Genomic DNA, 15,475 nt, shown 5'->3' with positions numbered 1-15,475 from the left:
TGTATGACCGTTTTGGGATACCGCGGCGGGCATCATCGCCATATCCGGTCTCTGTTTCGAGGGGCTGGATTACGATTTTTCGCCATATCCGGTCTCTGTTTCGAGGGACTGGATTACGATTTTGGGAAGTGGGAGAGCTGGCAAGTCTGGAGATTGTTGACTCTTCATATGCACCAAAGAATAATATCGCCCATACTCGTGATCCGCATTGTGTCTCGGTAGTATTTTTTTCGAGGCATACTGTAGACAATATATATTACGCTTTGGATGCACAGGACGCGCAGTAGGAGGGAGCAACTCTTATATGCCATTGGCACATCTCCCAATTACTAAGAACCGCTTCGATGCCACTTCTCATGCGCTTAATAGCACGATCAGCAGTCAAGAGCTTTACAGTATACAGATCATGGTCCGTAGAAGCATTGTCGCGATTCCGCGAACATTGTTGTGAAATAAACTATATACAGGACGTAGAGTATCATCAATTCCACCACATAATCCGTGAGTTGCCCCTGGCACTCTCACCCCTTCAGAGCAATGTCCACTTAAGCATCCAACAACGGAGGGACCTTCTCGACAAGGTATTCGACGATGGCATCGGGGCCGCGCTCGACCTGGAGGCCTTCGGGGATGGCGTGGAGCTTGATGGTGGGGTTGATCGAACGAGCAATGGAGTGGATTTCCTGAGCCTGCTCCTTGGTCCACATGGAAGCGCTGAACTGTAGGATCGAGTCAGAACATATACCAGAGGTAGAGGGGATTCCCAGCGAATTGGTGCTCGTGGCAGAGGATCCCAACTTACCAGAACGTCAGGCATGTGCTCCCTGACCTTGGGTTCGACCTCCTCGATCTCTGCTCAGGCTCGTGGTCAGTCAAGTATAGGACAAGGCATTCAGACAATTGATTTACTCACTCTCGCAGTTATCAACGTGAATGATAGTGTAGCGGTCCTTGAGGGCCTCGATAAGGCGGCCGATCAGGCGCTTGGCTCTCTCAGGAGCAGTGTTGACGGTGACGAGACGGAAGGGGCCCTTGGGAGACATGATGGCTGATTGAGGAATATGCTTAGTTCAAAATCTTGAAGAAGCTGCGACGGCGTACATGGTAGCCTTTTATACCAGCGTCAAGCGCATTGCGACTTCGCCGCTTTCTCCGACCGAGATCCCCGCTGGCGACATCCCCACAACCGCGGCGTGGGGAAGTGTTGAAGTGGGCTGTTTAGTGTAGCAGTCGTCGCCGGGTTTCGTCCGAGAAGGAGGCCAACAGTTCGACCACCTCCGAGCTTCCCACCCGACCTCAATTCGCCATTTGCCCCACCTCTTATTTTTACCCCTCCCCGCACCAGAAAGAGGGGTGGCAGCTGCGATGTCGGGGTAGTTATATGCCGCCTTCCTCTTATAAGCGTCGAATCCACTGTTCTACACATCTCTCCCGTTCGCATCATACCTCACATCCATCCTTCATCCACCATGTCTAAAATCGCATCCACCTTCTCGCGTATGTGAACGATTCTGGCCAAAAAAAAAATGCTTCAGCGGCTAACCCTCCACCAGGCCTTGTGCGCTTCGTCCCCAAGTCGAACCCCTCCAAGATCCTGATCGGCGAGCCCGTCGATGCCTCCATTGATGTGGGTTTGGCTGTCTACAAGGGCCAGGAAGTCGCCGTGCGACCTTTCTCCGGCACATCGGTCCTGAACCCCGGCCAGAAGACCGACGCGACCGAGACCATCGAGCGCATTCTTTCCCCATTGGCACAGACCGAGGTCGGCACCATCCGGTGCATTGGCCTGAACTACGTCTCCCACGCCGCGGAGATGAAGCTGGACATTCCCACCGTCCCCACGCTGTTCATGAAGCCCCCGACGGCGCTCTCGGACCCGTGGCCCGCCCCCACCGTCCTGCCCAAGATCACACAAAAGGACAACACCGGTGACTATGAGTCGGAGATGGTCATCGTCATCGGCCGTGATGCAAAGGATGTGAGCGAGGAGGAGGCGCTGGACTACGTGCTCGGATACACGGCTGCAAACGATGTATCCAGCCGGACCTCTCAGATGAACCAGAGCCAGTGGTGCTTCTCCAAGGGATTCGATACCTCATGCCCGATCGGTAAGCACGCTCGCTTCTCACCCATCGATGTAGCATATTTCTAACTGTATCGAATGTAGGCCCCGTCCTAGTCTCCGCCGCCCAAGTCCCCGATGCCAGCAAGCTCCACATCAAGGGATCCAAGAACGGCAAGGTCCTGCAGGACTGCCCTCTCACGTATGTTTGGTTGATTTCCTTACGCGCAACATAAAAGCTAACAATTCTGTATAGTGACCTGATCTTCAGCGTTCCCCAGCTCGTCAGCTTCCTGTCACAGGGCACCACGATCCCCGCTGGAACCATCATTCTGACCGGTACTCCCCCCGGTGTTGGCGCTGCCAAGAACCCCAAGGAGTTCTTGAAGCACGGCGATGAGTTCACTGTCGAGCTGCAGCCTCACGTCGGCACTTTGATCACCAAGATCGAGAACCAGGCTTGAAATTTTGTAGCGAGTTTACGATAGTATAGATAATAGATTTTGTCAAGCGTGTATCTCAATATATCCATTCGTAGCTCTTCTCGTCAAATTTGATTTGATTTATCTGGTCAATTGCCTCTATCAGCCCCCAATAACCAGAACAAGTCCAGTAGATAGATTACGCGCAGCAGACACGAAGCTTAGTCGATTGACATGCTTTCGCTCTCTGCACATGAGAATCCTTGTCGCTCAGCTCGATGCTTCACAATGGCAGAGCATTGCCGGCATATCCGATAACTGGATGCATGCCGATGCGTACGTAGCTCAGAGGCCACATCCCCACGATGACTAATTCAGCTCCCCACAATCCCTGTACACAGTACACAGCTGCCGCGCACCGGAGAGATGCCAGTGCTCCGGTTGTTGCGATTGATATGAGGCACAACTGTTCTTTTCCATAGTAACTCTGCCTATCCTTTAGTAGTGACTCCCAGAGAGTCTCTGCTGATAAGCGACCAGTGCACATATACATTCCTGATATTCTGATCAAGACAACATATGGCATCGCAATCTGTACCACTGCGCGCCCGGGTTATCCGACCGGATACGGTGGATAAAATCAGTTCCGCCGGAATTAATCAGTCCCGAGGGCCGACCGGCTCGGGTTCGCGCCTTTGCGATAAGGACACACCGGACAACTGCCTTTTAACAAGCAAACAAACAACTCAATACCCAAACAATTCCTGGTTCGATCACGTGTTGCAGATAGATTACCGGGAAAGCATCTCTATGATGGCCAAGGCATGCATTCATGTCTGGGTTGGCAGCAAGTCTGCTTGCAATTGTTGCTATTACCTTATGACATATGCCAATCCCTGAGCTAGGGGGCTTAAGCCTACCTGCGCAGCTACTACGGTGATGTTTGCGATCCTGTCAAGCCCTCTTCTACACACAGGAAGCTACTTCAACAGAAGGAGACCTTGCACGCAAAGCACAAACGATACTCTACCCCTTCCCCCGCGTTACGGTACTTCGCAAACCCCAACCACCCTATTCCAGTCCCCGCACTTCACCCGCTCCGCCCGACCACCCAGCACTATGTGCCCACCCTCAACGTCCGTCGGCCGGTGTTTGTCCACGCCCTCCACAGATAATCCCGCTAAATCTCCGTAGACCTTGGCATCCTGAAGCCATGATTCGGTTCCGGGGGACCTAGGTTATCCTGGGGGTGCTCAGAGATCCTCTCGTTAATTTTCGGGGTTCTTCGGTGCGGATGAGCCCCGTAGCTCACTAAGATCAGAGATGAATGCTACTGGTTTGCCGGTGTACTTGTAGGTGCGAAAGGAGTTGTCCATTCGGTAGGCTTAGTTACTACACTTTTCGGAATATAGAGGTCAGCTTCAGGGATGTTCGAGCATCGCTCTGATGTGTAGACGAGTTTGAACTCGGTGAGGCGTGTTGGTGAAATACCAGCGGCAATGAGCGAGTATTTTCCACCAGGTGGTCGTGGTAGGTTTGACGAGTGCACGTTTGGAAACAAGTCTGAATGCTCTAGAACTTCTCTTGTGTAGGCTGACTAGCCATTAGGAGTCAAGCATAGGAGACACGATGGTGCATTAACAATGCTAGACTGTTCTTTGGGGGGGTGAGTTGGCTGTTGTGGTTGAAGTATTTTCCTCTTTAGGTAAGGCTTGGTTTACTTGCATCTCAAGTCCGATCCGATCCCGGGTCTCTTGGCTCTCTGCTTTTTCTACTATCCATATCTCTGGGTCACCTAGCTTTGATCTCAATCCATGGAGACGATCAGTGTCTTTACACTCACGCCTTTCTTTCGCAGCAACACAGTTAGATTCCAACAATAATTCCCGTCACTAACTTCTCCTATCTGTTGTGATGCAATGGTGTGTTCGTCTTACGGCCCGTGCTGGCTCCACGTCGGCTGCAGCTGCAGCAGCCAAACCTTCCCCTCACCTTAGCGTAAGGGTCCCGACCTTCCAATTATTGCCTGCACCGCACCTGTCGCTCTAGTGCCACCAGAAAAAGAACGAGCGACGTCACAAATGATACATACCTATGCAACCATTCATACCATACCGCGCTATGAGGTGGCCGGCTCTGACGGATGCAAGCCACCGCCAAAGCCCAGCCGACATGCCCCCCGCATGAGTCCCGACTTCCCAAATCACTAGTGGCGATGATCCCCGATAATTGACCGAAATAGTTTTGAAAAAGGGTGCCAATTACCTTGTTAAGGGTTCAGCCTCCGCTCTACCCCAACCTCGGCCTTCCTACTCGAGTCTAACCTGCCTCTTGGCAGCGACTTCTGGACTTTGAATCGCGGTCTTCGTCGGCAAAATACTTGACGGGGCTGGTCTTGGCATCAGAACAATTTCGAGCATTGTGAGAGCTGGTGGGGTCAATGTTGTACTGCAGCCTGCATTCTGATGGCCTTGGATCAACATGCCCTGCATCCGTTGTCAGCAAGCTCTGACCGGTTGCATGCCTATATATACCCTGACGATCGGGAGTCGATCTCACCACACTTTCTCAAACAACGCTGTTCCCTAAGGCGCGCTCTTGACTGAGGATGCTAGGGTTCTTGTTTGCTCTTGTCCCTCTAGTGGGCGCTGCAGCTATCAGATCGGAGACATCTCACCATAACTGTCCTGGCTACAAGGCCTCCAATGTCAAGAAGGGTGCGAACTCTTTAACAGCGGACCTGACTTTAGCTGGCTCGCCCTGCAACAGCTATGGCACGGATCTGCGCGATCTCAAACTTCTTGTGGAATACCAGACCGGTATGAGTTTGTGCAATTGGGTTTTGAGGTCAAAGATCTCGCTCACAGTTATTATTAGATGAACGCCTCCATGTAATCATCTACGATGCCGATGAACAGGTATACCAGGTTCCTGAATCTGTGCTTCCCCGCGTGGACGGGGATAACGGGTCCAGCGACACCTCGGCGCTGGATTTCGGACTGGTGGAAGAGCCATTCTCGTTTGTTGTCTCAAGAGACGACGAGGTGCTCTTCGATTCCTCAGCATCGAACCTCGTGTTCCAAACCCAGTATCTAAACCTGCGCACCTGGCTCCCCGATGAGCCCTACCTTTACGGACTAGGGGAGCACTCAGATCCTATGCGCTTGCCCACAGACAACTACACCCGCACGCTCTGGAACCGCGACGCTTACAGCGCGCCCAACGGGACCAACCTGTACGGCAGCCATCCGGTCTACTATGACCACCGTGGCGAGTCTGGAACCCACGGCGTTCTGCTGCTGAACTCCAACGGCATGGACATCAAGATCAACAAGACCGACGACGGCCAGCAATATCTCGAATACAACACTTTGGGCGGCGTCTTTGACTTCTACTTCTTCACCGCGCCTACTCCCAAGGAGGCGAGTATTGAGTACTCTAAGGTCGTCGGCCTTCCAGCGATGCAGAGTTACTGGACTTTGGGAGTACGTTTCTCCATCCCAAGGACTGTAGTTCCCAGTCGTGGCTAACTTGTGTTAGTTCCATCAATGCAGATACGGATACCAGGATGTCTACAATGTAGCCGAGGTGGTGTACAACTACAGCAAAGCAGGAATCCCCTTGGAAACCATGTGGACCGACATCGACTACATGGATAAGCGGAGAGTGTTCACTCTCGACCCGGAAAGATTCCCCTTGAACAAAATGCGCGAGCTGGTCACTTATCTACACCGCCACGACCAGAAGTACATTGTTATGGTTGACCCCGCAGTGAGCGTCAGCAGTGAGTACTCCAGCAGCAGTATTATGAGGTTCAAGTGCTGACAGTCCGTTAAAGACAACTCGGCATACACCACTGGTGTGAGCGAAGGCGTCTTCCTCCACCACCAGAATGGAAGTTTATATGAAGGTTCTACCATCCTTTGCCTTCAGTGAAGTATACAAAGCTTACCTACGACCAGGTGCCGTCTGGCCCGGCGTGACCGTCTACCCGGACTGGTTCAACCCTGATACCCAAGAATTCTGGAACGCGCAGTTCGCAGAGTTCTTCAACGCTTCCTCGGGAGTCGACATCGACGGTCTGTGGATTGACATGAACGAAGCGGCCAACTTCTGCCCGTACCCGTGCGCTGATCCGGCCGCGTTCGCCATCTCCGACGACCTGCCCCCGGCTGCGCCTGCTGTTCGAGCCAGTAGCCCTCGCCCGCTGCCTGGGTTCCCCCAGGACTTCCAGCCCTCTGCGTCCAAGCGCTCTTCGGTTAACAGTCAAGGCACCAAGGGGGCGAAGATCGGGCTAGCCGACCGCAACCTCACTGACCCGCTCTACAAGATCCAGAATGCAGCCGGAGTCATCAGCATGAACACAATCCAAACCGACATCGGCCACGCCGGGGAGGGCTACGTTGAGTACGACACGCACAATCTGTACGGAACAAGTGAGTACAACCACAGCCTCTCAAACTTCTGTTTACGCTGCTAACATAGCTCAGTGATGAGCACGGCGTCGCGCGACGCCATGGCCTCCCGTCGCCCCGAGGTCCGACCCTTCATCATCACCCGGAGTACCTACGCAGGAGCGGGCTCGCACGTGGGACACTGGTAAGCCTCCCCCACCCCGTCCCTTACAAAACCTCACATCCTAACCCACCCCGAGGCTCGGCGACAACATCAGCGATTGGGAGCACTACCGGATCTCGATCGCGCAGATCCTGGCATTCGCGTCCATGTTCCAGATCCCAATGGTGGGCGCGGACGTGTGCGGGTTCGGCGGCAACACAACGGAGCAGCTGTGCGCGCGGTGGGCGGCGCTGGGGGCGTTCTACACGTTCTACCGCAACCACAACGAGCTGGGCGACGTCTCGCAGGAGTTCTACGTGTGGCCGACGGTGGCCGAGTCGGCCCGGAAAGCGATCGACATCCGGTACCGGCTGCTGGACTACATCTACACGGGGCTGCACCGCCAGTCGCAGACGGGCGAGCCCTTCCTGCAGCCGCTGTTCTACCTGTACCCAGAGGACGAGGACACCTTCGCCAACGACCTGCAGTTCTTTTTTGGAGATGCCCTCCTCGTCAGCCCCGTCACGCAGGAGAATGCCACGGCCGTGGACGCCTACTTCCCCGACGACATCTTTTACGACTGGTACACGGGGCGCGCGGTGCGCGGGCGCGGGGCGAACATCACCCTCACGGACGTCGACTACACGCACATCCCCATCCACGTCCGCGGCGGGAATATCGTGCCCGTGCGCGCGGCCAGCGCCATGACTACGACCGAGGTGCGGAAGAAGGGGTTTGAATTGCTGATTGCCCCCGGGCTGGATGGCACTGCGTCGGGCAGTCTGTATCTCGATGACGGGGACTCGGTCGAGCAGGCCGCCGCCACGGAGGTGACGTTCCACTACAGCCGGACGGGCCGCGAGCTGCGCGTCGCGGTGGAGAATGCCGGGTCCGAGGTGCGGGTGGAGAAGGTCACGGTGCTGGGGGAGTCGGGCAACAAGACGCACGGGGATGGGTTTAGTTTGCAGTCGTCGCTGAAGGTCAAGCTTTAAGTCGTGCATCATAGCCCTTTGGTGAGAATCATGTCTCAAGGACTAGAATAGTTGGCCTGGATTGCGCGGCATGTCCGCGCTGGATTTTCATACCTCAATGAAATATATATGAGACCTAGGCAATCGACTACAGTATCGGCTATTACTGTCTATGTGTAGAAGCTCAAACCAGACGGACCTGCGGCATATGCACATGGTGCGCAGATAGTTTCTCTAGCCAGGACCTCTACTTGTATGTATCCTGTGTCTATCATCAGAGGTGACAGAACCATCTCCATCGTACGAGCTGATATGCGCAGCACTATTCAGGTAGCCGCTCGTAAGGCAACAGGGCCTTCAACGCATGCGCCTCTGCGCACACCGATGCAGGAGACCTGAGGTAGATGGAAAGGACCAAGGAATCCGTTCGTTCTTACAGACTACGTCCAGCGGAACCCTAAGTGTCTTGATCAATGCCACATGCTTTCTACCAGTCCTCTACGGCGCGCACGATGCCCTATCAATAAAGCTAGAACTAACAGCTCGAACCCCCCTCATCCTTCTCAACCGCCTCCTCACTATCCACATCATATCCAGCCCCGCCAGCCACTCATCCCGGTACAAATTCTCCGCAGGAACCCCCTCGCCATTAACCACAGACCACCGAAAGACCTCCAATGATACCTCCTGCGAAGCTTCCTGGTCAAGTGGCTTGTAAGGGAAGAGTCCTAACTCTCCGACACAGAAAGGGTCTATGTCCGGCGTCGCAGGATCAATTTGCGTTATTGGGGAAACCCCCAGGTCATGAACAACCTCACCGCCCTCCAATTCCCAGCTCCAACAACAGTACCGGAACTCATGCCACGCACAACCCAAATGCGCCAGCACCCGCAACGCACAATCCCTCATGCCCATAATCCCCCAGGGCTCCCAGGGCTCCCAGGGCGTCCGGGGCGGGCGAGCATACGACACCCCATCCTCCTCAACAACCGGCCAATGAAGCAGCCACCACACATCCGCTCGCCAGATCCAATCCATTGGTTGTGCATCCACATACGATCCTCGGATTGGACGCTCCATAAGCTCTGTGCACAGCCCGTCCACGGGAACGCGACCGGGTCGAGAGGCGGCCTGCCCCGTCGGACCCGCCGGATGATCATCGGGACGAGCCCACCCGCCGCCGCGCCCAGCCAGAGCGCAGAGATGCTGGGGGGGGGGGGGGGGGGGGGCGCCGGATGCCGCCGACGAGGGGCCAGGATCTCTGCATATTGGTCCAATTCATAGCCTTCGCGTACCTCGTTCAGGATGGGATGCAGCCACGGACTCACGAGGGTGCACGGCACATCGGCCTGCCAGAAGGTGCCGCATAGATTGGACATGTTATCGCGTCGGGGTGGCAGCTCAACGACATGTAGTACGGCAGGTGCTCGCGTAGTACCGCCCAGTCTTGCGGGATTGATTTTGTGGCGGGCGCAGCAGCAGCAGCTGAACAACGGGCGCCTGAATGCGTGGGGACGGTGATCGCCGTTGCGAGCGCAACGAGGAACTGGCTGCCCGTGTTGTGCAAGAGGGCGAACTGGGCGAGCGACTCGAATGCCTGGCGGGACGACAGCGGGATAGGAGTAGAAGTAGTTCTAAGAGCCCCGTTCCTCCGCCATGCGATACAGTACCTCCTGCAGCACCCACGTACGCCACAGACCAGGGCGCCAGAAACTCGCCATCGGCAGAAACCTCGACGACGGCTTTCCAGCCTGCACCCGGAGCAAGGAGCGCCGACCACCACCGGGAAATCTTCTCATCGACCGCGCCAATATCAACAACAGTCGTTGCGGTATCTTCGCTAACCCCATTCGCAACACCCCCATAGCCTTGGACTCGGTATACCGCAAGCTAGCACCATCGCCCTGCAACTCCACGAGACAAGCGGAGAGGTTATAGCACCACCCCAGCGTCAGAATGCCCAGATAATTCCCTCCGTCGGCGCTGTCATTTTCATCCTCCACGCCTGCGCCAATCCACTGGCGTAAGCTACCGGTGAGTCTTGTCCGTGGGGATACCACAGTTGGTAGAGTCATTCAGTCTCCAACAGACCGAAGCCTGGAAGCAGAGGATCTGAGACGGGGATGCGCCCATGTAGAGCGCATAGGTGGTTTGCGGCGACGAGTTGATGTTACCGTGGTTTCAGTCAGTAGTGGGAACTGGGAAGAGGAAAAGTAGGCTGTGGAAAAGAAGGGCTGAGCGGATCGACCACTGACTTGGTGTAGTTGTGGGGGGAGGTGGGGGATTCCCCGCGGATGCGTCATATCTTGATTCTTGTTTGTTGGCTGATGAAGCTGGCTGTGCCATTCTGTTAACATGTTGATAGTGGAGAGATTGGCGGTTGCACTCTGCATTATAGAGTATGTGGAGGTGTTTGTGTCAGCTGACAGTATCGGACAGCAACCGGCGAGAACTTGAATGGCGGCACTGTAGAACACTTCATAGGTGGGTAATTCTAGTAGACCACGGCTGATGCTATGTTCCCAACAATGTTCTCACCCCAGAGAAACACCAGAAAATTACGAAAGTCCTCAAAACGACAACAGTAGTATCAATATCAATCTTGATCTCATTCCAGCCACCAACAAAAGCTAAGGGAGTTTGAAAGTTAATGCTAACGCCATCTGAAATGCAATGAGACGCTCAGGGACTCAGAACCGATCCCGAAACCAAACAGCAACCAAAGGACGCCAATATTCTCAACACGCAGGAAGAAAAGGATATAATCCGCAAAAACCACAAAGAAAACAAAAATCGTAAAGCATCAGTTGCGCAGACCGAAAGCCCGACGCGCCCGACGTCTCAACTCGCCCATCATCGCCTCCTGGGACTGCTTGGTGCGGCCGACGGCCTCGGTGTTCTCGACCGCGCGACGCATCAGGAAGCCCATGCACTCCTTGACGGTACCCCAGGTCAACAGCTTGTAGACGTTGGGCGACTCGGTGGCGGCGGCGCCCTCCCCGCCGGGGAAGCCCTGGAGGAGCTCGCAGCTGACCTCATCGGCCATACCCTGCAGCTGGGCGTAGCTCAGATCGACGCCCTGGGACTCGCCGGTGGCGGCCTGCTTCAGACGGATGGCGTGGGCCTTGCGGACGGAGTCGCGGTTGTGGGTGGCGATGATCACGTTCAGCGGGGGCAGCTGCTCGGTGTGTTTCTCCGAAGCCGGGCGGAGCATCGCGTTGTAGCGGCGGGTCAGCAGCGCCTCGACGACCCCGTCGTAGCAGGCATCCGTGTCCTCCTTAACGTCCCAGATCAGCTGCCGCGGCTCCGTCTTCAGGTACGCGCCGCGCACCAGCTTGACGCCGGCGGTGAAGCCGTTCTCGCGGGCGAACTCCAGGTGGCGGGCGATGGTGGCGGGCGTCGACTTCAGGTAGGCCTGGTAGGTGTTGAAGAAGATGGCCTTGCCCGGCGTGCGCGCGTTGCAGTACTTCTGGTACCGCAGCGCCCAGTTCTCGATCCCGTGCTGCACGGCCTGCTCCTCGGCGTCGACGAGCAGGCGCGCGTTGCGCGCGATCGCCAGGTCGCACACCTGCTTGATCGCCTTGTCCATTAGCTCCGAGGGGTCGGATTTGTTCTGCAGGTAATGGAGGACTTGGTGGCCCATTCCGGTCCATCTTTCTAGGAATTAGCTTTCGTGGGGTTGCTTAGGGTCTTTTTAGGGAGCTTACTTAAGAGCCACGAAATCACCCTCCTGCGCCATGTCCACCGTCTTCAGGGTGCCGTCCAGCCAGGTCTGGATCTCCTCGCGGGCGAGCTGCTCATCGAACGGGTCGACCTGGCCCTCGCCGACCAGGACCTCGCGCGCGTAGCCCAGCAGCACGCCCCGGTAGCCCAGCGACTTGATGTCGCGGATGGAGCGCTGCACCTCGACCTTGTTCTCGCCGGCGTTGAACTGCTTGTAGATGGTGTGCTTGACGACGGCGTTGAGGAGCGGGTTGCGGGCCACGTCCAGCAGGGCGGACTTGGGGTGCGCCAGCGTCGACAGGGCGAAGATGCATGGTTTCAGGAGCAGCGACGACGAGGAGACGGAGAGGATGACGAGCGAGCGGAGGACGGTCGAGAGGGGCAGCTTGGCCAGCGGCGTGGAGGAGACGGTGCTCTGCAGCGAGGCGGAGACCTGGTGTTGCAGGGTAGTGGTGGACGAGGCGGGCGAGACGGCGACGGACGACTTCGCGTTGCTGGTCCGGCTGACATAGCGGCGGCCGGGGGCGCTGGCGAGCGCCCGCATTGGGCGGCGAGCGGCCTTCATGGTGACTGTTATCGATAGTATGGGTGGTGTGGTAGTGTATGGTCTAGTAAGAGGACGGACGATGAATGAGGATGTATAAGAGGAAGAGACGGATAATGTCTAGTGTGTAAAATAGTCTAGAGAGAGAAAGAGAAGAAGTTGTACCTGAGAAGAAGAATTTAATTCTTTGTCGTCCTACAGTCTTGTATAGATAGTACAGATAAAGAAAAGGGAAGGGGGAAGGGGAAGGGGAATCCGCTCCAGTAGCCGGTGGAAACCGGGCGGTCCTCCTTGCCGGTCGCCGCATTACTTCTTCCAACATTACTATATCGACCAAAATCTATGAAGTGGCAGCTTAGCTGCAGCTGCTTGCAGCTGCAAACTCAATGCCGGTGGTACCCTTTTCTTATTATTCATAGGCAGTCTAGGGGGCGGCAGCTGGACACATGACCACTCCCATTATTGAGTTATGTGGATGGACTGCACATCTACAATTGCCCCCTCGTGATCGCCTCGTGATGTCAACCCGCATCCCGGGGCATTTTATTTCCAATTTAGGGAGAAGATTGCTCAACTTGGTCAAACTTATGTCATAAACCGGTGGCGATTCCAAGAACCATGAAATCGGATCAGGTCCAATGAATCCTTTCTCAATCTTTTGATGAAAACCCCCCTCTTTCCTCCCCCTGAGTGCAATGATCCAACATGGATGTCTCAAAAAGTGCTTGATGTGTTAATGCATGGGAGGCAATCCCCAATCTGTATAGAATGTATGGATCGGCCGGCGATAAGCTGATAAAGTCAGCTCGATAAGAAACTCCGCCGGTGGACGGGCCGGTTGGTTCAACTGCCCCACCGGAGTTCAAGTGGCTGAACCGGCCCGGTTAAGCGAGCTGAGAGAAAAAAAAAAGCTAGGCACGTGCCCCGCTGGTCGCAAAGCAAGGCGGTCGATTTTCGGGATATCGGACACCGGGGTCGTTAATCCATCTTATCGGCATAGCATGCCTGAGGCAATGAGGAGGGTGTGGGGTGTCCTAGGAAAGCTTACTTTGGGAGCGTTACCATTCGACAATAACTAATGCACATAGACATAGATTCAGCATGTTTGTTGTTTGCCACTTTGATCATCGTCTGCTAAGCGTGACGCTTCAGAACAGCCTCCGGTGTTGGTCCGGTCAACCGCGGAAAGCATATCGGTTCTGAGCTGACTTCATGAGATCGCGTCGTTTGGTGGCTCGATGGCTTCGCTACACCTTTGTACGCCAATTGTTAAGACTTACGACTGGTAGGCGATACATGACATCGTCTACTGACAATCTTCAATGGTCTGAGTGGTACAGCTGACAAGGATGTACACGGGGTCATATTATAATTGTCGTCAACGCCAAAATGGCAGGCAAATGCATTCATGTAATCAACATTCCAAAATCGACAAGTGAGCCAACCGCGGCTGAGGGTATGACAAAATTAGTGAACACCGCACGAACAAATGCTAACAGGTCTCAATTCATTATAAGACCCATGCTCCCAGGGCCATCGCCAGCAAAACCGAGACGATTGGCGCCTGGCTAGGGCCATGCAGTGGGGCGACGCTAGTGGCCGTTAATGAGCTCGAGGCGAAGACGTATTTGAATCCGATGTCCGACGAGTTGAAGCAGTTGTCCTTGGTCACCTCGGCGACATCGTCGTCGTCGGCGAAGGTGATATCCACACACTAGAAGATCGAACGATCAGCGGGTGGATCGAAGACAATTCAGGGCGGAGAATACTCACGTCGTATAGAGATGCACCGTGTTTGGCCACCTCGACAATCTGGATGGTGGCGTTGTCGCCCACCTTGGGGCTGATATCGGCTGGCAAGGGCACCTGCGGCAGACAGATCGTGCCCGGGTACGGGTTGTTGCTGGGGCCCGTGATCTCGAAGACGGGGACCATCGGAAGACTCATGTTGTCAGGGACGGTCCCCAGACCCATGTTGATATACATGAAGGCCGTCGAGTGACCCTGGAACCAGCCGGGCTGGAGGGCGATCGTGCCCCCGTTGACGGGCCATTTGGTGCGGTTCGTCGACGTGGGCATCCCACCACCTGAGCAGTCATTATTAGCGATGAGGATGCTCGAGCAAAGAATAGCAGGCTGTCAAACATACAGGGGTACATCCATTGCATCCCATAGGGATAGACGTATGAGCCGTTCTCCCATCCAACACCCAATCCGTTGGTCTGCTGAACCGTGCCGTTGGTGTGCAGGTTGTTGCCGCGATAGCCTGGGTAGGTGATGATACTGTGGGCGTTCACCAGACTGAGTGAGAGCAGCGTGAGCGCTGCGATACACTGCGATATCGATATCTCCAAGGCCTTCATGTTGTCTAGGTTGAAGCTGCGAGCCGTGAGGGGCGCCAAGGGCAAAAAGGAGGAGAAGTGAGCAAAGCGGCAACTGAATGCAGACCAAGAGATCTATACGCTCCAGTCAAAGCTTGCCAGCAGCTTTTCCGAAGGTTTCAGACCCAGCGACTGAAGGAAGCAGTTCAGTTCAGGGGCAGGAATGATTATCATTGAAACCCAAGCCACCGTGAATCAGGAGGGTTGGCGGGAGTTTTTGAGTGCCAGACTGCGGGCATGGGCAGTTCCTGCGATGGCGCTTGCATGGTGAGGATGGCGGGGACTGCAGGTCCAGTCTGACGAGTCAAATCGCCGAGCACGATGTGATAATGCCCGCAGCGACGACCATCCAGGGTCACTGTTCAGGTAGACTGGGCAGGCGGAGGCCATGCGTTGCACCCGAGAGGCGGAGAGACACAGTGAATGGGAGCTTGGGATTGGTCTATGATTCGGACCAAGACACGGGCCTGCAAGAGGCATCACGTTGGCCAGGTTAAAGATGGCGTTCTGGGATGTCATTCGTGGAGGCGGGATGTTGGTAGCGCCCGGATCGGAGGCTAGAAGAGGAGAAATGCGGGCGCTATTGGGCCTGGGCGCTTAGAGATCAACTGCCAAAGGTGTGACAAGAATAATCCTCTCGCCAGCACTGCAGTCATGTAGGATGTAGCAACCTTAGCGCCAAATGTGAATGATCGTGAAGCAGCATTCACCGGTTAGGTTCAGTGGGATTTGGTCTTTTGGCCTGGGGATCAAGGCAGCCGGGCTTCCCCGCTTCTACATCTACAGTGGATCACACAGCTCGGCGTTAGATGATT

General features: G+C 55.3%; 6 protein-coding genes across 6 annotated transcripts; 2 read left to right on the top strand and 4 right to left on the bottom strand.

The window, feature by feature from the left end:
• Positions 1–434: 434 nt before the first annotated feature.
• Positions 435–1,096, bottom strand: BO82DRAFT_351525 (uncharacterized protein). Its single transcript, XM_025634447.1, has 3 exons — positions 914–1,096; positions 803–852; positions 435–719 (listed from the first exon to the last, which is right to left on the bottom strand). The coding sequence occupies exons 1-3, from the start codon at positions 1,041–1,043 to the stop codon at positions 546–548; spliced, it is 354 nt and encodes a 117-aa protein (XP_025495383.1). The 5' UTR covers positions 1,044–1,096; the 3' UTR covers positions 435–545.
• A 264-nt stretch (positions 1,097–1,360) lies between these two features.
• Positions 1,361–2,580, top strand: BO82DRAFT_351523 (fumarylacetoacetate hydrolase family protein). The gene is made up of 4 exons (XM_025634446.1): positions 1,361–1,497; positions 1,554–2,108; positions 2,168–2,264; positions 2,319–2,580. The coding sequence occupies exons 1-4, from the start codon at positions 1,470–1,472 to the stop codon at positions 2,524–2,526; spliced, it is 888 nt and encodes a 295-aa protein (XP_025495382.1). The 5' UTR covers positions 1,361–1,469; the 3' UTR covers positions 2,527–2,580.
• A 2,490-nt stretch (positions 2,581–5,070) lies between these two features.
• Positions 5,071–8,172, top strand: agdC (putative alpha-glucosidase). Its single transcript, XM_025637828.1, has 7 exons — positions 5,071–5,303; positions 5,362–5,969; positions 6,025–6,268; positions 6,323–6,394; positions 6,447–6,920; positions 6,975–7,083; positions 7,139–8,172. The coding sequence occupies exons 1-7, from the start codon at positions 5,093–5,095 to the stop codon at positions 8,031–8,033; spliced, it is 2,613 nt and encodes an 870-aa protein (XP_025495381.1). The 5' UTR covers positions 5,071–5,092; the 3' UTR covers positions 8,034–8,172.
• Positions 8,173–8,499: 327 nt separating this feature from the next.
• On the bottom strand, positions 8,500–10,354 carry BO82DRAFT_429670 (uncharacterized protein; the record flags this gene model as incomplete). Its single annotated transcript, XM_025640559.1, has 6 exons — positions 10,104–10,354; positions 9,683–10,030; positions 9,451–9,609; positions 9,308–9,361; positions 8,592–9,218; positions 8,500–8,529 (listed from the first exon to the last, which is right to left on the bottom strand). Exons 1-6 carry the CDS (start codon positions 10,143–10,145, stop codon positions 8,500–8,502), a joined length of 1,260 nt encoding a protein of 419 aa, XP_025495380.1. The 5' UTR covers positions 10,146–10,354.
• Positions 10,355–10,482: 128 nt separating this feature from the next.
• Positions 10,483–12,463, bottom strand: BO82DRAFT_381179 (proline dehydrogenase family protein). Its single transcript, XM_025637827.1, has 2 exons — positions 11,720–12,463; positions 10,483–11,665 (listed from the first exon to the last, which is right to left on the bottom strand). Exons 1-2 carry the CDS (start codon positions 12,298–12,300, stop codon positions 10,816–10,818), a joined length of 1,431 nt encoding a protein of 476 aa, XP_025495379.1. The 5' UTR covers positions 12,301–12,463; the 3' UTR covers positions 10,483–10,815.
• Positions 12,464–13,441: 978 nt separating this feature from the next.
• BO82DRAFT_351519 (copper acquisition factor BIM1-like domain-containing protein) lies at positions 13,442–14,946 on the bottom strand. The gene is made up of 3 exons (XM_025634445.1): positions 14,429–14,946; positions 14,053–14,366; positions 13,442–13,993 (listed from the first exon to the last, which is right to left on the bottom strand). The coding sequence occupies exons 1-3, from the start codon at positions 14,640–14,642 to the stop codon at positions 13,790–13,792; spliced, it is 732 nt and encodes a 243-aa protein (XP_025495378.1). The 5' UTR covers positions 14,643–14,946; the 3' UTR covers positions 13,442–13,789.
• Positions 14,947–15,475: the final 529 nt, after the last annotated feature.

Source organism: Aspergillus uvarum (assembly GCF_003184745.1).
Source record: "Aspergillus uvarum CBS 121591 unplaced genomic scaffold BO82scaffold_8, whole genome shotgun sequence".
In the NCBI taxonomy this organism is placed as follows: domain Eukaryota; kingdom Fungi; phylum Ascomycota; class Eurotiomycetes; order Eurotiales; family Aspergillaceae; genus Aspergillus; species Aspergillus uvarum.
This window is presented reverse-complemented; position numbering and strand designations above follow the sequence as displayed.